The sequence below is a fragment of the Bombina bombina genome, chromosome 10 (genome assembly GCF_027579735.1).
Source record: "Bombina bombina isolate aBomBom1 chromosome 10, aBomBom1.pri, whole genome shotgun sequence".
Classification (NCBI taxonomy): Eukaryota; Metazoa; Chordata; class Amphibia; order Anura; family Bombinatoridae; genus Bombina; species Bombina bombina.
The window spans coordinates 7157136-7185015 of NC_069508.1; the positions used below are offsets into that span (position 1 = coordinate 7157136).

A 27880-nucleotide genomic window follows, 5' to 3' on the forward strand; every position below is an offset into this window, starting at 1 on the left:
TCTCTTCTCTGCTCTCTGTTCTCTCTTCTCTGTTATCTCCCCTCTGCTCTCTCCCCTCTGCTCTCTGCCCTCTGTCATGTCCCCTCTGCTCTCTCCCCTCTGCTCTCTGTCCTCTGCCCTCTGTTTTCTCCCCTCTGCTCTCTTTCCTCTCCCCTCTGCTCTCTGTCCACTTCCCTCTACTTTCTGATATCTGTCCTTTCTACTCTCTGCCCTCTCCTATCTACTCTTTGCTTTCTGTCCTCTCCCCTCTTCTCTCCGATTTCTGTCCTCTACCCTCTGCTATCGTATCTCGGTCCTCTCCCTTCTGCTCTCTACTCTCTGCCCTTTCCCCTCTGCTCTCTGTCCTTTCCCCTCTGCTCTCTGTCCTCTCCCCTCTGCTCTCTCTTCTCTGCTCTCTGTTCTCTCTTCTCTGTTATCTCCCCTCTGCTCTCTGCCCTCTGTCATCTCCCCTCTGCTCTCTGTCCTCTCCCCTCTGTTTTCTCCCCTCTCCTCTCTGTCCTCTGCCCTCTGTTTTCTCCCCTCTGCTCTCTTTCCTCTCCCCTCTGCTCTCTTTCCTCTCCCCTCTGCTCTCTGTCCTCTCCCCTCTGCTCTCTGTCCTCTCCCCTCTGCTCTCTGTCCACTTCCCTCTACTTTCTAATATCTGTCCTTTCTACTCTCTGCCCTCTCCTATCTACTCTTTGCTCTCTGTCCTCTCTACTCTTTGCTCTCTGTCCTCTCCCCTCCTCTCTCCGATTTCTGTCCTTTACCCTCTGCTATCTTATCTCGGTCCTCTCCCTTCTGCTCTCTACTCTCTGCCCTTTCCCCTCTGCTTTCTGTCCTCTCCCCTCTCTGTTTTCTGTCCCCTACTCTATGTGCCTTAGCTGGTGCTATACAAATATTTATATATGTTGCAGTTAAAACCTATGAACTTATAACAGTATGACTGCAAGAGATTGCAGAATGCCTTGTATGTGGGGTTCTGATTGGGCATTACATGCAGTCACAACCAGGTTATGTCTGTCAGTCTGTCTGTGTTTTTAGTGCCTCTTATTTACTTACTGAGCTTTTTCATGCACTCCCGAAGGCGGCTCTCCAGCCCCAGGACCCTTTGGTGCAGCTCCTCATAATCAAACACCCCAATCTCCTGCTGGATGGTAGTCAAAATGCCAGTAAGATTGCGGATCTCCTCTTTGAACTGTGTGATGAGCCGGGCATCAGTCTTATACTGCTCCAGGATAGGAATCAGAGGAAGCAGTTCATCCATCTTCTCCTTCAGATCCTGTGAGAGACTCAGAGGGTTAGATAAGCTCATTATCCCTAGTGCCCCATCTCATAGTGCTTAACTACTGCCCCATTGCATTGTGTTATCTTACTGCCCCATCTCATAGTGCTGAACTACTGCCCCATCTCATAGTGCTTCCCTACTGCCCCATCTCATAGTGCTGCCCTACTGCCCCATCTCATAGTGCTTCCCTACTGCCCCATCTCATAGTGCTTCCCTACTGCCCCATCTCATAGTGCTTCCCTACTGCCCCATCTCATAGTGCTTCCCTACTGCCCCATCTCATAGTGCTTCCCTACTGCCCCATCTCATAGTGCTTCCCTACTGCCCCATCTCATAGTGTTGCCCTACTGCCCCATCTCATAGTGCTGCCCTACTGCCCCATCTCATAGTGTTGCCCTACTGCCCCATCTCATAGTGCTTCCCTACTGCCCCATCTCATAGTGTTGCCCTACTGCCCCATCTCATAGTGCTTCCCTACTGCCCCATCTCATAGTGCTTCCCTACTGCCCCATCTCATGGTGTTGCCCTACTGCCCCATCTCATAGTGCTTCCCTACTGCCCCATCTCATAGTGCTTCCCTACTGCCCCATCTCATAGTGCTTCCCTACTGCCCCATCTCATAGTGCTGCCCTACTGCCCGATCTCATTGTGTTATCTTACTGCTCCATCTCATAGTGCTTCCCTACTGCCCCATCTCATAGTGCTTCCCTACTGCCCCATCTCATAGTGCTGCCCTACTGCTCCATCTCATAGTGCTTCCCTACTGCCCCATCTCATAGTGTTACCCTACTACCCCATCTCATTGTGTTATCTTACTGCCCCATCTCATAGTGCTTCCCTACTGCCCCATCTCATAGTGTTGCCCTATTGCCCCATCTCATGGTGTTGCCCTACTGCCCCATCTCATTGTGTTGCCCTACTGCCCCATCTCATAGTGCTTCCCTACTGCCCCATCTCATAGTGCTGAACTACTGCCCCATCGCATTGTGTTATCTTACTGCCCCATCTCATAGTGCTTTCCTACTGCCCCATCTCATAGTGCTGCCCTACTGCCCCATCTCATAGTGCTTCCCTACTGCCCCATCTCATAGTGCTTCCCTACTGCCCCATCTCATTGTGTTATCTTACTGCCCCATCTCATAGTGTTGCCCTACTGCCCCATCACATTGTGTTATCTTACTGCCCCATCTCATAGTGCTTTCCTACTGCCCCATCTCATAGTGCTGCCCTACTGCCCCATCTCATAGTGCTTCCCTACTGCCCCATCTCATAGTGCTTCCCTACTGCCCCATCTCATTGTGTTATCTTACTGCCCCATCTCATAGTGTTGCCCTACTGCCCCATCTCATAGTGCTTCCCTACTGCCCCATCTCATAGTGCTTCCCTACTGTGCCATCTCATAGTGTTGCCCTACTGCCCCATCTCATAGTGCTTCCCTACTGCCCCATCTCATAGTGTTGCCCTACTGCCCCATCTCATAGTGCTTCCCTACTGCCCCATCTCATAGTGCTTCCCTACTGCCCCATCTCATAGTGTTGCCCTACTGCCCCATCTCATAGTGCTTCCCTACTGCCCCATCTCATAGTGCTTACTTACTGCCCCATCTCATAGTGTTGCCCTACTGCCCCATCTCATTGTGTTATCTTACTGCCCCATCTCATAGTGCTTCCCTACTGCCCCATCTCATAGTGTTGCCCTACTGCCCCATCTCATGGTGTTAACCTACTGCTCCATCTCATTGTGTTATCTTACTGCCCCATCTCATAGTGCTGCCCTACCGCCCCATCTCATAGTGCTGCCCTACTGCCCCATCTCATGGTGTTAACCTACTGCCCCATCTCATTGTGTTATCTTACTGCCCCATCTCATAGTGCTGCCCTACCGCCCCATCTCATAGTGCTGCCCTACTGCCCCATCTCATAGTGCTGCCCTACTGCCCCATCTCATAGTGGTTTTCTGATGCCCCTTCTAGTGATGCTCCTCTATTGCTCAAATATAGTAGCATTGCCTTGATGCCAAATCGTGTGCTACCTTACTGCCCCATACGATTGTCTTGAGGTTTTGCTCTGTATATTAATGCTACATTATGCCCTCAGCCTGTGCTCATATCCCTTTACCCCAGCAAATCTTACCTGGTAGTGACGTGTGAGCAGCGTTTTCCGATCTTCCTCAATTTGCCTGAACTTGGTCCTTAGCCCCTTCATCTGTGTCTCCATCTTCTGCACATACTGGAAGTCCCTCTGGGTACGTAGATTCAGCACCTCTATAGATTGGGACATGTTCTGGACCTGCAGGGGAAGGGCTTATTAAAGTCAAGTCAAGTCAAGAATACTTTATTAGCATGACATTGTTACATATGTTGTCAAAGTAATAAGTTAGAACAAAAACTGATAAATATAAAATTATATAGGAACGTAGGGCTAGAATACAAGTGAAGCATTAATTAACCTTCCCGCTCAAACGCTAACACTGCTGGACTTCAGCTCTTTGTGTGCATCGGGTAGAGCGTGTGTTACAAGCTAAAAGTAAAGTTTTGTTCGCTTGCGTGCTAACCAGACACACAAAGATCTGAAGATATAAATATCGCAACCGTGTTAACATACTCCCCCATGGAGTGAGAAATAAAGAATAAAACCTAACAACAATTCTCGCACGCTAACAACAATCACAATAAGACTCCTATTCTAATAACCCCTAAACCGCCACATAGCCCACCGCAAAGTACCCCACTACACTATTAATACCTAAACCACCACAACTTCATATCGCGAAGTACCCGCTACACTAGTAACCCTCAAACTGCCACAACCTCATATTGCAAACTAACCGCTAATTTGACAGATCCCCTCTCACCTCTGTATTGAGGCATGTCATCACAGTCATGCTAGATAGTCCAAATATCGGATTATGGTGCACATGCAATGTGTGATAAAGAATTGCACATGTGATTTGTACAGTACAATAAACTCATGAATATTAAATACTGCATCGCTATTGGATGTAGTGCATTTGGAATGCTTGGTTGCATCACGACCACTTTTATGGACAGTTGTTGCTCCGCCGTTTTGGAGATTATAAAATATTTTTTTTATATATTCAGGAGCTTTGTTTATCATTATAAGTAAATAGAATAAGTATTTATACAGTTACGAGCAAGCAAAAAAGGGGTTTATCGTGGGTGATTGTGCTCGTCGGGTTTACAGCTCGTATTATTAGTTGAAAGTAAATTCGATTGCGTTCAAGCGATTTACACAAGAATGATTAGGGCTCTGGTTGACTGTTTTGAGAAACAAAAAGTGTCATAAAACACATCTAAAATACAATAAAAAGTACAGTTACACTCATAATAACACCATCTAATAAATATACATTACACAGTACAGTTACACTCATAATACTATCTAATAAATATACATTACACAGTACAGTTACACTTATAATAATACTATCTAATAAATATACATTACACAGTACAGTTACACACATAATAACACTATCTAATAAATATACATTACACAGTACAGTTACACACATAATAACACTATCTAATAAATATACATTACACAGTACAGTTAGACACATAAAAACACCATCTAATAAATATACATTACACAGTACAGTTACACACATAATAACACTATCTAATAAATATACATTACACAGTACAGTTACACTCATAATAACACTATCTAATAAATATACATTACACAGTACAGTTACACACATAATAACACTATCTAATAAATATACATTACACAGTACAGTTACACACATAATAACACTATCTAATAAAAATACATTACACAGTACAGTTACACACATAATAACACTATCTAATAAAAAATACATTACACAGTACAGTTGCACACATAATAACACTATCTAATAAAAATACATTATACAGTACAGTTACACTCATAATAACACCATCTAATAAATATACATTACACAGTACAGTTACACTCATAATACTATCTAATAAATATACATTACACTTTACAGTTACACACATAATAACACTATCTAATAAATATACATTACACAGTAAAGTTACACACATAATACTATCTGGTAAATATACATTACACTTTACAGTTACACACATAATAACACTATCTAATAAATATACATAACACAGTACAGTTACACACATAATACTATCTAATAAATATACATTACACAGTACAGTTACACTCATAATAACACCATCTAATAAATATACATTACACAGTACAGTTACACTCATATTAACACTATCTAATACATATACATTACACAATACAGTTACACACATAATAACACTGTCTAATAAATATACATTACACAGTACAGTTACACACATAATAACACCATCTAATAAATATACATTACACAGTACAGTTACACTCATAATACTACCGTCTAATAAATATACATTACACAGTACAGTTACACTTATAATAACACCATCTAATAAATATACATTACATAGTACAGTTATACTCATAATAACACTATCTAATAACAAAACATTACACAGTACAGTTACACACATAATAACACCATCTAATAAATATACATTACACAGTACAGTTACACTCATAATACTACCATCTAATAAATATACATTACACAATACAGTTACACTCATAATAACACCATCTGATAAATATACATTACACAATACAGTTACACTCATAATAACACAATCTAATAAATATACATAACACAGTACAGTTACACTTATAATGCCACCATCTAATAAATATACATTACACAGTACAGTTACACACATAATAACACTATCTAATAAACATACATTACACAGTACAGTTACACACATAATAACAAACATGACCAAGTAACAGCACCCGGAAATCCAAAAAGTACCCGCTACACTAGCAACCCTTAAACTGCCACACCCTCAAATTACACCAACTAATAAATACAGTTACACTCATAATAACACCATCTGATAAATATACATTACACAATACAGTTAGACTCATAATAACACCATCTAATAAATATACATTACACAGTACAGTTACACTCATAATACCACCATCTAATAAATATACATTACACAGTACAGTTACACTCATAATACCACCATCTAATAAATATACATTACAAAGTACAGTTACACACATAATAACACTATCTAATAAATATACATTACACAGTACAGTTACACACATAATAACACTATCTAATATACATTACACAGTACAGTTACACACATATTAACACTATCTAATAAATATACATTACACAATACAGTTACACACATAATAACACCATCTAATAAATATACATTACACAGTACAGTTACACTCATAATACCACCATCTAATAAATATACATTACACAGTACAGTTACACTTATAATACAGTTACACACATAATAGTTACACACATAATAACACCATCTAATAAATATACATTACAAAGTATAGTTACACACATAATAAAACTATCTAATAACAATACATTACACAGTACAGTTACACACATAATAACACCATCTAATAAATATACATTACACAGTACAGTTACACTTATAATACAGTTACACACATAATAGTTACACACATAATAACACCATCTAATAAATATACATTACACAGTATAGTTACACACATAATAACATCATCTAATAAATATACATTACACAATACAGTTACACACATAATAACACCATCTAATAAATATACATTACACAGTACAGTTAAACTTATAATACAGTTACACACATAATAGTTACACACATAATAACACCATCTAATAAATATACATTACACAGTATAGTTACACACATAATAACATCATCTAATAAATATATATTATAGTTACACACATAATAACACCATCTAATAAATATACATTACACAGTACAGTTACACACATAATAACACCATCAAATAAATATACATTACACTGTACAGTTACACACATAATAACATAATCTAATAAATATACAATATAGTTACACACATAATAACACCATCTAATAAATATACATTACACAGTACAGTTACACACATAATAACACCATCAAATAAATATACATTACACTGTACAGTTGCACACATAATAACACTATCTAATAAATATACATTACACAGTACAGTTACACTCATCATAACGCTGTCTAATAAATATACATTACACACTACAGTTACACACATAATAACACCATCTAATAAATATACATTACACAGTACAGTTACACACATAATAACACCAGCTAATAAATATACATTACACAGTACAGTTACACTCATCATAACGCTGTCTAATAAATATACATTACACAGTACAGTTACACACATAATAACACTATCTAATAAATATATATTTCACAGTACAGTTACACACATAATAACACCATCTAATAAATATATATTACACAGTACAGTTACCCTCATAATAACACTGTCTAATAAATATACATTACACAGTACAGTTACACACATAATAACATCATCTAATAAATATACATTATAGTTACACACATAATAACACCATCTAATAAATATACATTACACAGTATAGTTACACACATAATAAAACTATCTAATAACAATACATTACACAGTACAGTTACACACATAATAACACCATCTAATAAATATACATTACACAATACAGTTACACACATAATAACACCATCTAATAAATATACATTACACAGTACAGTTACACTCATCATAACGCCGTCTAATAAATATACATTACACACTACAGTTACACACATAATAACACCATCTAATAAATATACATTACACAGTACAGTTACACTTATAATAACACCATCTAATATATATACATTACATAGTACAGTTACACACATAATGACTCAATCTAATAAATATACATTACACAGTACAGTTACACACATAATAACACTATCTAATAAATATATATTTCACAGTACAGTTACACACATAATAACACCATCTAATAAATATATATTACACAGTACAGTTACCCTCATAATAACACTGTCTAATAAATATACATTACACAGTACAGTTACACACATAATAACATCATCTAATAAATATACATTATAGTTACACACATAATAACACCATCTAATAAATATACATTACACAGTATAGTTACACACATAATAAAACTATCTAATAACAATACATTACACAGTACAGTTACACACATAATAACACCATCTAATAAATATACATTACACAATACAGTTACACACATAATAACACCATCTAATAAATATACATTACACAGTACAGTTACACTCATCATAACGCCGTCTAATAAATATACATTACACACTACAGTTACACACATAATAACACCATCTAATAAATATACATTACACAGTACAGTTACACACATAATAACACCATCTAATAAATATACATTACACAGTACAGTTACACTTATAATAACACCATCTAATATATATACATTGCATAGTACAGTTACACACATAATGACTCAATCTAACAAATATACATTACACAGTACAGTTACACACATAATAACACTATCTAATAAATATACATTACACAGTACAGTTATACTCATAATAACACTGTCTAATAAATATACATTACACAGTACAGTTACACACATAGCACCATCTAATAAATATACATTACACAGTACAGTTACACTCATAACAACACTGTCTAATAAATATACATTACACAGTACAGTTAAACACATAACACCATCTAATAAATATACAATACACAGTACAGTTACACTCATAATAACAATTTCTAATAAATATACATTACACAGTACAGTTACACATATAATAACACTATCTAATAACAATACATTACACAGTACAGTTACACTCATAATAACAATTTCTTATAAATATACATTACACAGTACAGTTACACATATAATAACACCATCTAATAAATATACATTGCACAGTACAGTTACACACATAATAACACCATCTAATAAATATACATTACACTGTACAGTTACACACATAACACCATCTAATAAATATACATTACACAGTACAGTTACACACATAATAACACTATCTAATAACAATACATTACAGAGTAGAGTTACACTCATAATAACACTATCTAATAACAATACATTACACAGTACAGTTACACACATAATAACACTATCTAATAAATATACATTACACAGTACAGTCACACCCATAATAACACTATCTAATAACAATACATTACATAGTACAGTTACACTCATAATAACACTATCTAATAACAATACATTACACAGTACAGTTGCACTCATAATAACACTATCTAATAAATATACATTACACAGTACAGTTACACACATAATAACACCATGTAATAACAATACTTTACGCAGTACAGTTACACATATAATAACACAGTCTAATAAATATACATTACACAGTACAGTTACACACATAACACCATCTAATAAATATACATTACACAGTACAGTTACACACATAATAAAACTATCTAATAACAATACATTACACAGTACAGTTACATTCATAATAACAATTTCTAATAAATATACATTACACAGTACAGTTACACACATAATAACACTATCTACTAAATATACATTACACAGTACAGTTACACTCATAATAACACTATTAATAAATATACATTACACAGTACAGTTACACTTATAATAACACCATCTAATGAAAAAAAATATTTAAAAAAATATTACACAAAAAAGGGCTCAAAGAAAAATAAAGGCAGACAAAGGAATTTAGACATGTAAACATATTAATCTTTATTTTAAAGATGTATGTATGTATGCCTATATATGTGTACATATGTATTTACAGACATTTCTACACATATAAGCACATATATACACATATAAGCACATAAATACACATATATACACATATAAGCACATAAATACATACATACATATATATATACACATATAAGCACATAAATACATATATACACATATATACACATATAAGCACATAAATACATATATACACATATATACACATATAAGCACATAAATACATATATACACATATATACACATATAAGCACGTAAATACATATATACACATATAAGCACGTAAATACATATATACACATATAAGCACATAAATACATACATATAAGCACATAAATACATATATACACATAAATACACATATAAGCACATAAATACATATATACACATATAAACATATATACACATATATACACATAAATACATATATACACATATATACACATATACAGTATGTATGCATTTGAGCCCTTTACAGTCAAGTAGATGAAAACACGTAAAAGCATATTTATGCAATATTCATTTTAAATAAAGTGTTATACTGTGTATTTACCGTAAATATTTCACATTACAATGTTCTGCACACAAAATATGTTCTATGAATTTATAAATAGATATTCCTATACATATATATCTGTATATATTTATACCTATATACTGTATAATCACCTAAATATATAGGTATAGATATATATTGAACCAAAATACCATCAGATGTTATAACAAGCGCAATATTCCAAGTTCGGCTTTTTGCACGCATCGGGTTAGCACGAAAGTGAAAAACTGTTTACTTTCAACTTGTAATACGAGCACTAACCGACGCGTGCAAAAAGCTATCTTCTAGCGGACTAAGCGCTCAAGTAATCTGTAATCTGGCCCTATATGGTTTGTTTATATACATATTTGAAAAGATTTATAACCCTTAAATGAAAAATGTACCGGTAAATGTGAGTTTGGATTATGATCAATAAAACAGGACTGGCAAATGTTAAGTAAAGGGACATTTTTAACCAAAACAATAATGAAATTTTGCTTCTGCTGTGCAATAAAAATGTCTGACTGTGATTTTGTCTGCAGCTGTAAATATGAGAATAATTAGCAAACAATAGATTCGGCAGTTTATAGATCAGTCTTTCATGCGTACAATACAAACAATAGATTTACTGTCCCTATTTCATGGCTCTCTCGCTGTCACACATGTGTGTTCCTGTCCCCTGGCTGCGTGTTTATTTTACATTCTCCTGGGTGGGCTGTTGCTATCTGTGCTGCACATTAACCTGTAAGTTTATGTTATTTCATACAGACAATATCTACAGAATAATTAGTTCGGAAGATTTGCTTTCAGTTGTCTGACCCACAGAGTTGGCAGCGATATATACCACCCCACTGACTGCCTTGTAAAACAATTATAACTTGGCTTGGGCCCAGCAGCAGTTGAGGACTTTTTGTAAATTTGTGCTTCCCTATTACAAGCTTGGTATGGCCAACTAGCAGAAACGGGCTGCATGGCACAGCATGACCAGATGACCAGAATTCAACCAGAAAGTCAAGATGGGGTAAAATGTTTTTATAAACCACATAAAGAGCAGTGTTTGTGATTCTGGCAGCAAGAGGGTGACATAGCTGTTTTGTCTCAAGAAGAATATCAATTGCAGGCCCAGCCTATTGCAGGGTCCTAATATGTGTAAGTTAGAGACTAGGGACAACCCCTTATTCCCCCGTCCCCGGTGACTCTAAGGCTGCCCCAGTATGTTTATAAAGAACAGCTTGCACTCACCTTCTCCAAAAGTTGGCGTAGCTGTTTGCTTTTGGCATCTCTGGAGCACAAGTTCTGTTCAGGTGCCACAACGGTACAGATGCAGCGCCCATCGGGGTCCTGGGCCGAGCTGTAAACCTGCCAACCCTCACGGGGGCTAATCTGGGTCTGTATTATGGAAGAAAAGATAAGGGTTAATCTATTGTACAGCACATATCTATATGGCCCGGTCATATATATGTCACATACATTGTGATATGTCGCATTGTATAGTCCCACTGAGTATCTATACCTGCTAATCATGAATATGTCACATTGTATAGTCCCACTGAGTATCTATACCTGCTAATCATGAATATGTCACATTGTATAGTCCCACCGAGTATCTATACCTGCTAATCATGAATATGTCACATTGTATAGTCCCACCGAGTATCTATACCTGCTAATCATGAATATGTCACATTGTATAGTCCCACCGAGTATCTATACCTGCTAATCATGAATATGTCACATTGTATAGTCCCACCAAGTATCTATACCTGCTAATCATGAATATGTCACATTGTATAGTCCCACGAGTATCTATACCTGCTAATCATGAATATGCCCCATTGTATAGTCCCATCGATTATCTATACCTGCTGATTATCAATATGTCACATTGCATAGTCCCACCAAGTATTTATACCTGCTGATCATGAATATGTCACATTGTATACTCCCACCGAGTATCTATAACTGCTGATCATAAATATGTCACATTGTATAGTCCCACTGAGTATCTATACCTGCTAATCATGAATATGTCACATTGTATAGTCCCACCGAGTATCTATACCTGCTAATCATGAATATGTCACATTGTATAGTCCCACTGAGTATCTATACCTGCTAATCATGAATATGCCACATTGTATAGTTCCACCGAGTATCTATACCTGCTAATCATGAATATGTCACATTGTATAGTCCCATCGAGTATCTATACCTGCTAATCATAAATATGTCACATTGTATAGTCCCACTGAGTATTTTTACCTGCTGATCATGAATATGTCACATTGTATAGTCCCACTGAGTATTTTTACCTGCTGATCATGAATATGTCACATTGTATAGTCCCACTGAGTATTTTTACCTGCTGATCGTGAATATGTCACATTGTATAGTCCCACCACGTATCTATACCTGCAGATCATGAATATGTCACATTGTATAGTCCTGCTCAGTATCTATGGGGACTGATTATGAATATGTCACATTATATAGTCCCATCAAATATTTATACCTGCTGATCATAAATATGTCACATTGTATAGTCCTACCAAGTATTTATACCTGCTGATCATGTAAATGTCACATTGTATAGTCCCACATAATATCTATTGGGTCTTCTCATGACTATGTCACATTGTATAGTCCTGTTCAGTATCTATAGGGGCTGTTCATGAATATGTCACATTGTATAGTCCCACAGAGTATCTATAGGGGCTACTCATGAATATGTCACATTGTATAGTCCCACTGAGTAACTATATACACTGATTAAAAATATACCATAGTGTTTAGTCTTATAGAGTATTTATATGCACTAATTATAAATATATTGCAGTGTATAATCCCACAAAATATCTATATGCACTGAATTTTAATAAACCACAGTGTATTTTCCCAAAGACGATCTATATGTGCTGATTATAAATATACTACATTGTATACTCCCACTAAGCAACTATATGTGCTGATTATAAATATACTACATTGTATACTCCCACTAAGCAACTATATGTGCTGATTATAAATATACTACATTGTATACTCCCACTAAGCAACTATATGTGCTGATTATAAATATACTACATTGTATACTCCCACTAAGCAACTATATGTGCTGATTATAAATATACTACATTGTATAGTCCCACAGAGTATTTACTTATGATAAATATTTAGAAGAGGGAACCAACTCCAATGCAAATAGTAAAAAGTAAAACCAGTCCTTTACTGAATACAAACGATGAAAAGTTTGAATGTTCACAGCAAACATTTAAATGAATGGTCATCACAGGCGCAGCACTGACAGGCTTACGCATTTCGGATGAATATCCGTAGTCACAGCCTGTAGGGCTGAACCTCACACCTGCTTAAAACAGACATAAACAAATATGATAGGTTAAAACATCTAAACCGCCTCTATGACAAGATCCAATCATAATTCGTAAAACATACCCACCCCCCAAAAGGTGTATATTGCACGTACATCGCATACAAAATAGTTGTTAAATTATATACAGAATAATATGAATAGCAAACAATGAGGTATTCCATTATAGATATTAATAGTTATCGACATGCACTTAGATAGATACAAAAGGGAAACAGAGAGAACTAATACGATATACAAGTATATAGATATAAATATAACCATGATTATACTTATGGGAATAATGCACTTTATGTACACCATCAACTTATACACTCCGGCCTAGATTTAGAGTTCGGCGGTAGCCGTCAAAACCAGCGTTAGAGGCTCCTAACGCGGGTTTTTTACGCACTCCGGTATTTAGAGTTTATTTACCGCGACTCAAAATACACCTAACGCTCACCTTTCTACCGCCACCTCAGACCCAGTAGTAAACATATACCGCACAAAAAAACATCCACGAATCACAAAACAAATATTACACAAAGTACACTTACACTCATACAAACACAACACTATCTTTATTTTTCGGAATTTTTATTTTTTCTTAAAAATACAAAGGATTAAAGTTGCGAGATCTCGGGTGTTTGAAAAAAATCCACACAAATCCATTTTCCCATTGACTTACATGGACATACGGGAAAAGACCCTCATATACCTACATCTAACGAATAACATTATCACAAACATACACTCATCGATGCATACAAACAATATACACCACATTACATACACAAAATATTTATTTATTACAAAAAGAACACGATTTAGTTACTTTTTCACACAAGCTCATGACGTCACTCACTTTACGAGGAAAACCAGTCTTAGAAAAAAAAATATAGAAATCTTTGGAGCCTCCATTGACTTCTATTGGGAAGACGTGCTCGTGCACGCGAAACCCTCATTTCCCTAACGCACGCAAATAGCGTAGACTGAAAAACTCCAAATACCAGCGCTAGAAAATACATGCTTTTATGCGTTAGACACAGCTATGATAAATAGATCAAGAAATGACTATTTCCCTATGGTGGATTTATGTTTTTTAATATTAAATATTCACCACACCATAAATATTTTTAACACTTTTAGATTACATCAACTACAAATCCCCATCACTAGTAACACATTATTATTTCAATAAAATTACATTTACAATTAAAATAAAATTCAATACACATTTCTGGATTCACAAACACTACACAATGGGAAACATCTCTCATTTACCTTTATTATTGCATTTCTGTTATTCAACTCATATGCTTGCAGCAACTGCATATCTACATAGGCTTAACACATGATCACTCATGGATGCACATACATTACTTTTAACATTCAATCATACATGTGCATTCAAATGATGGGGGAAAAAACACATTACATTCTCTCGAGGAATCACAAAACACAACATATGGATTTTACTGTACTTTTAACATCATGATTCCATCACCAGAAACCATTAGGAATTACGTACAACAAGAACATCATTACACCAGATTACAGATGTCACTTTATGGGAAGGAACAACAATGCCAGACCGCTATATAGAAGTCAGCATATGTGGGACACAATCACAATATATACGTACATGTACATAACACGCATCACCCATCACGCAACCACAAAGCACACATTTAGATTTTATTCAGCACACAATAACAATGTAGCACAATACAACAACACAATGAGGATTTCACAACTACATAGGCAGGTTAATAATATCATGACGTCATTACAAGATTCAACCATACACATCACAGATTCACCACTGTACCGCCCCTTTAGGAACTTTAACACTCAATACTACAATACAACATATACGTAAAACACACTTTTGAACAGCATTATTATGGAGATTTCAATGGGACAATTCAGAAATATTGTCAGATCGCACATCAATTATATATATAATACTACAGATGACAGCCGGAAGTTATTCAGTATTCGTGCAATTTTTATGGGACGCATACAATATCGTCAGATCGAAAATCACTTATATATATAATACTACAGATGACAGACGGAAGTTATTCAGTATTAGTGCGATTTGAAAGGGACGCGTACAATATTCACATCTCGGCAATCACTTATATATACAATACTACAGATGACAGCCGGAAGTGCTTCAGTATTAGTGCGATTTGAATGGGACGCATACAATATTGACAGCTCGGCAATCACTTATATATACAATACTACAGATGGCAGACGGGAATTTCGGAATTATTATTGCGATTTGAAAGGGACGCGTACAATATTTTACAGCTCGGCAATCACTTATATATACAATACTACAGATGGCAGACGGGAAGTTCGGAATTATTATTGCGATTTGAAAGGGACGCATACAATATTGACAGCTCGGCAATCACTTATATATATAATACTACAGATGACAGACGGGAAGTTCGGAATTATTATTGCGATTTGAAAGGGACGCATACAATATTGACAGCTCGGCAATCACTTATATATATAATACTACAGATGACAGACGGGAAGTTCGGAATTATTATTGCGATTTGAAAGGGACGCATACAATATTGACAGCTCGGCAATCACTTATATATATAATACTACAGATGACAGACGGGAAGTTCGGAATTATTATTGCGATTTTAAAGGGACGCGTACAATATTCACATCTCGGCAATCACTTATATATACAATACTACAGATGACAGCCGGAAGTTATTCAGTATTAGTGCGATTTGAATGGGACGCATACAATATTGACTGCTCGGCAATCACTTATATATACAATACTACAGATGACAGCCGGAAGTTATTCAGTATTAGTGCGATTTGAAAGGGACGCGTACAATATTCACATCTCGGCAATCACTTATATATACAATACTACAGATGGCAGACGGGAAGTTCGGAATTATTATTGCGATTTGAAAGGGACGCGTACAATATTTTACAGCTCGGCAATCACTTATATATACAATACTACAGATGGCAGACGGGAAGTTCGGAATTATTATTGCGATTTTAAAGGGACGCGTACAATATTGACAGCTCGGCAATCACTTATATATACAATCCTACAGATGGCAGATGTTCCTTTATCATTTACAAACAATATTGCAGCAACATTGATCGATCACATTCGATGCACATTATACACAACTATGCACTTTCATTCATGTTAGCCTGGACGTGTGCTTGTTACTATAAGATCGCGTTTAAGAAATATTGATTACACATATGATCAAACATTACAAACATGCACTGTATGTGTGATATTTGACACTTTCACATTGAGAATCATTGTTTGAAACTAACATTTCAGCAAACAACAAATAAACGCCCACTGTGAAAGCATTCGCGCCGCTCACATACAAACAGGTGAATACAATCAGCAATCATTACAAACTCACTACCATTGGACTAATTGTACTATAAATCCCCCAAACAACATGGCCAATGCATCACTTGTGATCCACATCAGATCAAGTGCTTACCTTGTTACGCTGTTTTGAAAGATGGATGACGATGACATGGTAGACGCTGCTGGTGGTGCTATTGGCGAACTAGCTGTTGGTCGAATCAGGCAGCCTCGGCGGCTCAGACCGAGACGAAGGGGTCGTCTGGTTCGAGGTCCTCGTGTCTACAGGGTGAGACCCACCTTGGAAAACATGAGTGACTTTGAGGTTTTTGATAAGTATCGGCTCGATCGCGAACAGCTCATTGGCCTTTACGAGCTTCTTAAACCTCATTTGGAGCCACGTATACAAATAAGGACTGCTGTTCCCCCCATGAGTAAGATGCTAAGCTGTCTATACGTCCTGGCCTCCGGGAGTTTTCAATCCGGAGAACTGTACATGCATGGCCTGGCTCAAGGTACATTCTCTGGGGTGTTTGATAACTTTCTGAACGCCATGGTACGTATCAGTAAGCAATACATAGGATTCCCACAGAATGATGGTGATTGGAGGCGCCTGAAGCGGGAATTCTTTGATATTGCTCAATTGCCCAATGTCTTGGGAGCCATTGATTGTACCCACATTGCGCTGCGTGCTCCAATTGATGACTTGCCCTTCAGAAATCGCAAACATTTTCATAGCCTCAACGTGCAGTATGTTTGTGACGCACGGATGAGGATTATGCATGTGTATGCGAATTTTGGAGGTGCTTGTCATGATGCCCGCATCCTCTCTCTGTCGTCCCTGTGGAGACAGTTTGAGGAAAGACAAATGCCCCCTGGTTATCTCGTTGGTGAGTATTTGTGCACAACATGGTTAATTATTTTGACAATTGCCCCTGTATTTTTTAACTGTTAGCGTCATGTTCAGCTATAGGATTAAATTTAACCATTTGTTATTTACCGACGCTAATGTCTATTTTTATTGAAATGCAGATATGTAGCATGTCTTACCTTAAGTGTTCATATAGAGAATGCAATGTAAACATGTAGTTAGCATTTTACACAAGGTTTGGTTTAGGAGAAATACGCATATGTAGCATGTCTTAGATGAAATGGCAAGATATTATCTCATGCAATTTAACCCTGTCATTGTCTTTTTCTGCTAATGTCTATTTTTATTGAAATGCAGATATGTAGCATGTCTTACCTTAAGTGTTCATATAGAGAATGCAATGTAAACATGTAGTTAGCATTTTACACAAGGTTTGGTTTAGGAGAAATACGCATATGTAGCATGTCTTAGATGAAATGGCAAGATATTATCTCATGCAATTTAACCCTGTCATTGTATTTTTCTGCTAATGTCTATTTTTATTGAAAAGCAGATATGTAGCATGTCTTACCTTAAGTGTTCATATAGAGAATGCAATGTAAACATGTAGTTAGCATTTTACACAAGGTTTGGTTTAGGAGAAATACGCATATGTAGCATGTCTTAGATGAAATAGCAAGATATTATCTCATGCAATTTAACCCTGTCATTGTCTTTTTCTGCTAATGTCTATTTTTATTGAAATGCAGATATGTAGCATGTCTTACCTTAAGTGTTCATATAGAGAATGCAATGTAAACATGTAGTTAGCATTTTACACAAGGTTTGGTTTAGGAGAAATACGCATATGTAGCATGTCTTAGATGAAATGGCAAGATATTATCTCATGCAATTTAACCCTGTCATTGTATTTTTCTGCTAATGTCTATTTTTATTGAAAAGCAGATATGTAGCATGTCTTACCTTAAGTGTTCATATAGAGAATGCAATGTAAACATGTAGTTAGCATTTTACACAAGGTTTGGTTTAGGAGAAATACGCATATGTAGCATGTCTTCGATGAAATGGCTAGATACAGATTTATATATAATTTTTTTTTAATTTTTTTATGTTTCTGACAACTTTTAATATGGATTATGGTTTTTAAAAAATATATTTATACAACAATATACTAGTTTAAGTATTCTGTTTGAATTATGTTCTGTTCTAAATTTATAGGTGATTCTGGGTACATGAGCCGGCCTTGGCTCATTACCCCCTTGCGTAGCCCAACTGATGTGTCTGAGGAGCGCTACAATAGGGCTCATAAGAGAACCAGGGCGGTGGTTGAAAGGATGTTCGGGCTCCTGAAGATGAGATTCAGGTGCCTGGACCGTTCTGGAGGAGCACTCCAGTACAACCCAAAGAAGGTGGCTAAGATCGTTGTAGCCTGTAGCGTCCTGCATAATATTGCACAGCGGGCTGGGATGCTGCAGGCCGTCCCGGTGGACAGAGACCTCCTCAGAGATGAGGAGGATGATCCTGTTCTAGAGGGGGAATTCCAGGACGAGGGACTTGATGTCAGAGCAGACGTCATCAACCGCCACTTTAGACGGTAAATAATAGAAGTTACACTGGAGTATTTTCAATAGATGTGAACTCTAGGGAAATGACAAGTAGAGAATTGTGCAAACATGTTAGTATTGATAAAATGTTATAATAATATTTATTTCTCATAATATAGGTGATGCTCTGGGCATTGGGTCCTATAGCGAGTCTTTGCCACCTGGTTTTTATAGAGGACATCAGATGGTAAGTAGAAATGTATGGACTGTTGCTGGCATGATTTGTACACAAATACATAATATGGCATAAATTTTTAAAAATATAACTTTGTTTACACATTACTTATGTACATAATCAGAAAGGGATACTCTAGAATGACTATGGTTCAATGTCACACAGAGGTTTGTTCTGCTCAATATGACTCATCTTCACACTTGATAGAAAATAACACAGGTTCATACACAGGCTTAGTAAGCTAGTGATAGATATTTATTATGAAATGGGGGGTGGGAGAGGGGTACAGAACTGATTCACACACTTGTATGAAATCTTTATATATAATTTCTTACATTAGGGAGATGACTTAATATAAAGACTGAAAGGGAACAATTTGAAGCCTGACAGTGAAGATTTCCAAGACTGACAGTGGGGAAAAAGCCAAGATTGAAATTGAAGTATACCAATGGGATCATGTCTGGCATATTTAAATTCTGCTGACCTTGAAAACCATACAAAGACATGTTCACATGGTAAGTGCAAACTATTTGATAGAATAAGGCTGTGGAGACATCCTATTGGAGACACTTAGATGATTTTCTATTTTGTAGATGGTATTTCCCAGTCCTCTATTTAATGAACTGATGAATAAGACACCTATTGAAGATCAACTGTTTACCCCTGAATTGACATTCAAAGACCATGCATTGTCCAGGTTGGTGTACCAATGCATGCTAGTGAAGACTGTAGAATATTAGTAGCTTACATACATTAGTCATATTTAGTTCTTAATTAGATATTTAGGGATCACAATCAGACACTTAGATGATTTTACTTTTTTAGATGGTATTTCCCAGTCCTCTATTTAATGAACTGATGAATAAGACACCTATTGAAGATCAACTGTTTACCCCTGAATTGACATTCAAAGACCATGCATTGTCCAGGTTGGTGTACCAATGCATGCTAGTGAAGACTGTAGAATATTAGTAGCTTACATACATTAGTCATATTTAGTTCTTAATTAGATATTTAGGGATCACAATCAGACACTTAGATGATTTTACTTTTTTAGATGGTATTTCCCAGTCCTCTATTTAATGAACTGATGAATAAGACACCTATTGAAGATCAACTGTTTACCCCTGAATTGACATTCAAAGACCATGCATTGTCCAGGTTGGTGTACCAATGCATGCTAGTGAAGACTGTAGAATATTAGTAGCTTACATACATTAGTCATATTTAGTTCTTAATTAGATATTTAGGGATCACAATCAGACACTTAGATGATTTTACTTTTTTAGATGGTATTTCCCAGTCCTCTATTTAATGAACTGATGAATAAGACACCTATTGAAGATCAACTGTTTACCCCTGAATTGACATTCAAAGACCATGCATTGTCCAGGTTGGTGTACCAATGCATGCTAGTGAAGACTGTAGAATATTAGTAGCTTACATACATTAGTCATATTTAGTTCTTAATTAGATATTTAGGGATCACAATCAGACACTTAGATGATTTTACTTTTTTAGATGGTATTTCCCAGTCCTCTATTTAATGAACTGATGAATAAGACACCTATTGAAGATCAACTGTTTACCCCTGAATTGACATTCAAAGACCATGCATTGTCCAGGTTGGTGTACCAATGCATGCTAGTGAAGACTGTAGAATATTAGTAGCTTACATACATTAGTCATATTTAGTTCTTAATTAGATATTTAGGGATCACAATCAGACACTTAGATGATTTTACTTTTTTAGATGGTATTTCCCAGTCCTCTATTTAATGAACTGATGAATAAGACACCTATTGAAGATCAACTGTTTACCCCTGAATTGACATTCAAAGACCATGCATTGTCCAGGTTGGTGTACCAATGCATGCTAGTGAAGACTGTAGAATATTAGTAGCTTACATACATTAGTCATATTTAGTTCTTAATTAGATATTTAGGGATCACAATCAGACACTTAGATGATTTTACTTTTTTAGATGGTATTTCCCAGTCCTCTATTTAATGAACTGATGAATAAGACACCTATTGAAGATCAACTGTTTACCCCTGAATTGACATTCAAAGACCATGCATTGTCCAGGTTGGTGTACCAATGCATGCTAGTGAAGACTGTAGAATATTAGTAGCTTACATACATTAGTCATATTTAGTTCTTAATTAGATATTTAGGGATCACAATCAGAAAAAGGAATACATATTATAGTTGATATAGAGGTATTTGAATGGACATGAAATATTACATTTATGTTCAGCATACATATATTGTTTACATGTGATATACATTATTATGTATAAATTTAATTTTTGAAATTTAAATATTATTTTTAATCAACAATATAATGGTGTATGTATTTCATTAATTTAAAATGAATGTAATGATTATCTTTAAAAAATGTTGATCAAAGTTAGAGCATAGACACCATATGATTTTAAATGTATTTTATGAATATTTTACAACGTGTGTATTAACTTTGTTCCATTTTTATTATTTGTCATTTCAGATTGGCATCTGATGACTTCATGGAATATTTATTTATTTTCTATTAAATATATATTTTTTTTTAGCAGATTCTAATATATATCAATATAATCTGTAAATAAATAAAACTTGGACTCCCATGACTGGTAGTTGGCTATTTGACAAGCACATGCATAAGAGAAAATAATGCATTAATAGTAGAAAATAAAATTCTTCAGAGAATATTAAAAGATATATTTTAACATTAATTGGGGAGTCATATTCTTCAATGCTTTTATATTGAAAAAGTATATATTAAAAATATTTAGGATATGTATTAATATTATGATTGTTTTAACATTTAATAAGGTGAAGTGGTTCAATTACATGAAAGTGACAGTGTTGTTGAATGTAAAAAGAATTGTATAAGATCATGTATCTTCCTTAGGTATCTCAAAACATTATTAGAAAATATTTTACAATTATTACATTTATAAATGGTAGGTCATTTAACTTTATAATTTTTAATAATTAGTTATTGGATGCCAGGTTAATCTATGTAATTTTCTAGTGGAGTCATTTAACTATACTTAGTAATATTATGTATTTATTACAATCTTACCTCTTGGGTTAGACATCAAATATCTATATAGAATGTAATTTCCCCTTTAGTTTATTTTGTCAATGTTAAATAAAAATACAATATGTTTGGGTCCTTAAAGGGGTCATTCAAAATGTATATTTTGTATACATTGTTACAAATATCATACAAGAATTTAAACATATTTAGAATGTACTATAGAATTACATTCAGTCTTTAAATATACTTGTTAAAATAAAAATAAATGCACATATCTTAGTGAATGATATAAGGCATCTATATGCAAACAACAATCAGCATCAAAATAGCCTATGTAGAGATGTATTTAATCCACGAATATATATAATTACAATATAATGATTGAATAACAAAACATATTAAGTTGGTCAAATATAAGATTATGATACAAAATGCATACATAACATATAGCTTAATGTCCCTCTACGCTGAAGGCTAAAAAATACCTCATTTAATAAATATATTTCAGTCAGTGTGTAAAACAATCTAGAAGTTAATCTAAATTTGCTTTACTCATATGTTAGACTCATTTAGCAAAAGGAAGGTGCCTAGGTTTATGATATATTAAGCATTATTGTGAAATGTTTATTTAAAGGGACATGAACTCAAAATATACTTAAAGGTAGCCATTTAAAAAAACCATGATTTATACATTCTGAATGAGTATTCTATTTTAATAAACTTTAAAACTTGTCTCATATTATGAATGCTCATTGTGATGTTGCTATCATTACTTTAGAAATAAGCCAGTAAATAGCTAATTTATTTGCTTCAGTACTCTGGACAAAACTTGATTGTTTGGAATAATTGATGCAACAATCGTCAAGGACAACCCAGGTTTTTATTAAACAATTGTCCGTAATATAAAATATCATTATTGATTTTCAAAGAAACATAACAAGATAACTTAACATTTGATAATCGTATTAAATAATAAAGTTGATTAACATTTCATGCTCAATCACCAATGGTAAATTTGTTTGGACAGTGTCCCTTTAAGAGCTTGAAATAGTGTATTTACTTCTCTTCCTATCTTGACATACTTTGCTTGAAAAGCATATCGAGATAGGCTCAGTAGATGAAGATTGGTGGATGCACAGAGATGCCTTATGTGATTGGCTCAACCATGTGCATTTAAATTTCTTATGTTGAGGATATATAAATACTAAGAGAAAATGATTTACATTTTAAAGTCTAAACAATCTTCTATCTCTACAGATCATTTGATACAATTGTTTGTAATGTCTCTTTAAAACTAAAGACGCCATTGCACAATAACATATATGAGCACTTCAGAGAAATACAAGCTCGAGGTTTATTTGCGAATAACAAAGCTGTAGTTTAACATTTATAAACAGATTATCAAAGTTACTGACATTCTTCCCGGAATTTTAACATTAATAAATATTGCGTGGGAAACGCATCTTCAAACACCAGATTAGCATATTTAAACATTAGTGTAATGTCACGCAATAGCACACAATCAATGTGCATTATAAATACATTTAATAGAGCAATGTCAATACTTCACAATCAATTTATTTAAAGAACAATAAAGACATACAATATTAAATGTGTATTTGTATTAAAGAAACAGACCGTTATTAAACCGAGAAATGTCTACAACATTAATAATGTGACAGGATGAGATTTTAAAGAGTATTTAATCATTAATATTTCACGGATCACGGATATTAAATCTGCGTCACACATATCCGCATGACAGGCCCATGAGTTACAAATAAGTCTACATGAAAAATGAAGTTACAGCACCACCAAGCGGTATGTGTAAGGAAGTTACTAAGATATGAAACATTAAGGAACGGCCAATCAGAGTTCATCACACAAACACAACTTGAGTCAGGATGGTCTCACAGACATTATAACAATATTTCAAAATTTTATCCAATCAGATGTACAGATAAATTGTCCCATGGTGCATCTCATGTTTACTTCACCATATAAAAGTCCATTACACGTTGCCATCTTTGTCAGTTCTCTAATGCCTGCAGGCAGTTTATATTATTATAATATATTTATTGGACAACCCAGCAGGCATGTCAGTTCCCAGGTTCACCAAGGAGGAGAGCGCTGCACTGGTCCACGCCGTCAAGGACTTTTATCCCCAGCTGTTTGGGAACAAGAGGAGCTCGACAGATGCGCCTGTTAAGAAGGCCCTCTGGGAGTCTATCACCAATGCGGTTAGATTGGTGTGTGACGTCCAGAGGTCCCAGGATCAGATCATGAGGAGATTCGGAGATATGAGGTTGCGTTTATCGAAAAAAGTCAACCTCATAAGGGACTGGGTACAAGCCCGTAAAAGAGGGGGCCAAAGAAAGGCCCCGCGGAAACTGTACCTACTCCCTTATGAGGTGACTTTATGCGAGCTCCTCAATCTCCGGGTCCCCAAAAGATTTAGATCCTCGCCATCCTCGGCCTCCTCTTCTTCCCTCCCAGCTGCGGGATCTGAAAGTCCTGACGCGGGGGACAGGGCAGATGCTTCTCCGTCCGGTGGCCTGGGAGGACCCGATAGAGAATCTGAACCAGGTAATTATCCAACTTCATATAATATTTATAATGTTAAAAATCCAAAATGTGTATTTAGTCAGATACTAAACCTATACAGATCTCACAACATACACTACATATGATGTTTAGATATCTGATTTTACATTAGTGATACATGAAATTGGAATGATGTTTATTGCGCTCTACAGAATATGCGTCACAGAGCGGAAATCTAATTTCGCATCCACGTTAACATGGGTTTGCGGAAAGTGGCATTGCTTTATACATGTTGGTCAAATGACGGATGCGTAATTCCGCTTGGAATCATTGCGCAATGATCGCGAAAATGGCATTTCTCATCCACGTTAACATGGGTTTGCGGAAAGTGGCATTGCTTTATACATGTTGTTAAAAATTAAATGGAAAATCTTAGATTAGTGAAGAATACAGTATTCTTATTTTAAATATTATATCTAATAAAAAACGAATAATACTAATAAATTATAACATATGGCCATCAATTGATGATTATGTAATAACAAGCATATATTCTTAAAGATACAGTAAACAACACAACTGATTGAAAATAAGAGTCCAGGATATATTTATCATTCATTTAATTGCGGAAACTATTAACTCATGGGACTACCAAAGGATTAATATTTTTCTATTGATTTGTTATTAATGTAAATATTTTAAACATGGCATGATTAGTATTAATGATATGCAATCCTCATTTAATATATTACAGATATGGATGTGGCTGCTGGATCCTCAAGCCAGGGCTTGTCACAGTATGGTATGTCTCATTTTAATTGACATTTGTCTTAGAAACATGGAATGAACATTACATACTAAATACACATTGTTCTATATTTATATGTAATGTCTATTTAATAGATGAAAATTATATAATTATTCGGATATACTTAAATAACATATTTGATTTTAATTGCATGCTCAATACCATTCATTACATCAACATATGGAGTAGATAATTCATTAACAAACAACAACATTGTGGAATCTATTTAATTTTAGATTAAAGGGATACTGAACTACAATTATTAATATTGTCTTTCACATACAGTATGCAATATTAATAAACATAAAATATAATACTATCATCATATGTGACATATTCTATTGCTAAATGTATTTTAAAATAAATAAAGTACGTTTATGTGCATCTAAATATTTGTTGACCAACCTGGGTTTATATTGATGATTGGTGGATACCTTCAACAAACAATATTTATTGAATCCAATATTCCTTATCTGCCTTTAAGATTAATATCGAACAACATTCGAATTATAATAGGAGTCAATGTTAAATCATTTTTTACAGTTTGAACATAGAAATCAATTATTTAAATTAATCATGTCAGTGTCCCTTTAAGACAAAATAGATTCATTCATCATTACATTATTTTTATTAAAAACTATTGATATATAAATCTAATTATCTGTTGGAGTTACTTTATATATATCTGCATACTCTAACAGCACCATGATTACATATTTGTAATAATAAAGTTTGTTATGTATTGTGATAAATATGTGTTGTGTCCTAAACAAGATTACTGTACATTGAAAAAATGGCTCGATGTGACACATGTTTGTTTAGATTTGTCAACAGATGCTCCTCAATATGTGGTTTGTGTGTATTCTTGTAACTTCTTAAGGACATATGACGGAATTATTCCGTCATAAAACAATTGAGCTAAGTGAAAGCTGTGTCCTTAAAGGGTTAAGAACATTGATCATTGGGTATATTTAGATATGCAATAGCAGCATCTGAGATGAATTTGATGTCTAATGTAGTCTGACATTAAACATATGTTGAATACAGATATGTTTACAGAATCCCCTTGATTCAATCAAGCATTTTCTGGTGTAATGACTGCTCTATTCTTCACATTTTAAAGTTGATTAATGTTAAAATTCTAGACAGATGTGATTTAGTGATATCCAAAATGTGTTTAATAATATATATCTATATCATTCATAGAGAGAGTTGGTGTGGGGAGCCCACAGGAATCCAGCAGTGACATAGAGCCGCCTTTGCGGTCTCCTGGTAAGTCCATTGACTCATTTATATGTAATTGAAGGTGTATTGCTAATCAATATTATGATCATGATTCCGATGAAGCATAACATTATAAAAAATCATAGAATTTATCTTCTGATTATATATTTATTTTTTATATTGAGCGATTAATAATTTCTACTTTATTATTCTACACATTTGTTATTCATAAGATGTCTAACATATGTTTTTTTAATTTTTTTTTTTTTTAACAA

At 34.9% G+C, this 27880-nt stretch overlaps 1 protein-coding gene across 1 annotated transcript in view; it reads right to left on the bottom strand.

Annotated features, from left to right (window-relative positions):
- Positions 1–27880, bottom strand: part of OLFM3 (olfactomedin 3) — a 102452-nt gene that overhangs the window by 29451 nt on the left and 45121 nt on the right. The window contains exons 3-5 of the mRNA XM_053693737.1: positions 11817–11957; positions 3397–3552; positions 1039–1258 (exon numbers count right to left, since the gene is read on the bottom strand). Coding sequence (XP_053549712.1) covers positions 1039–1258; positions 3397–3552; positions 11817–11957 — 517 coding nt within the window. The remainder of the gene's footprint in view (positions 1–1038; positions 1259–3396; positions 3553–11816; positions 11958–27880) is intronic.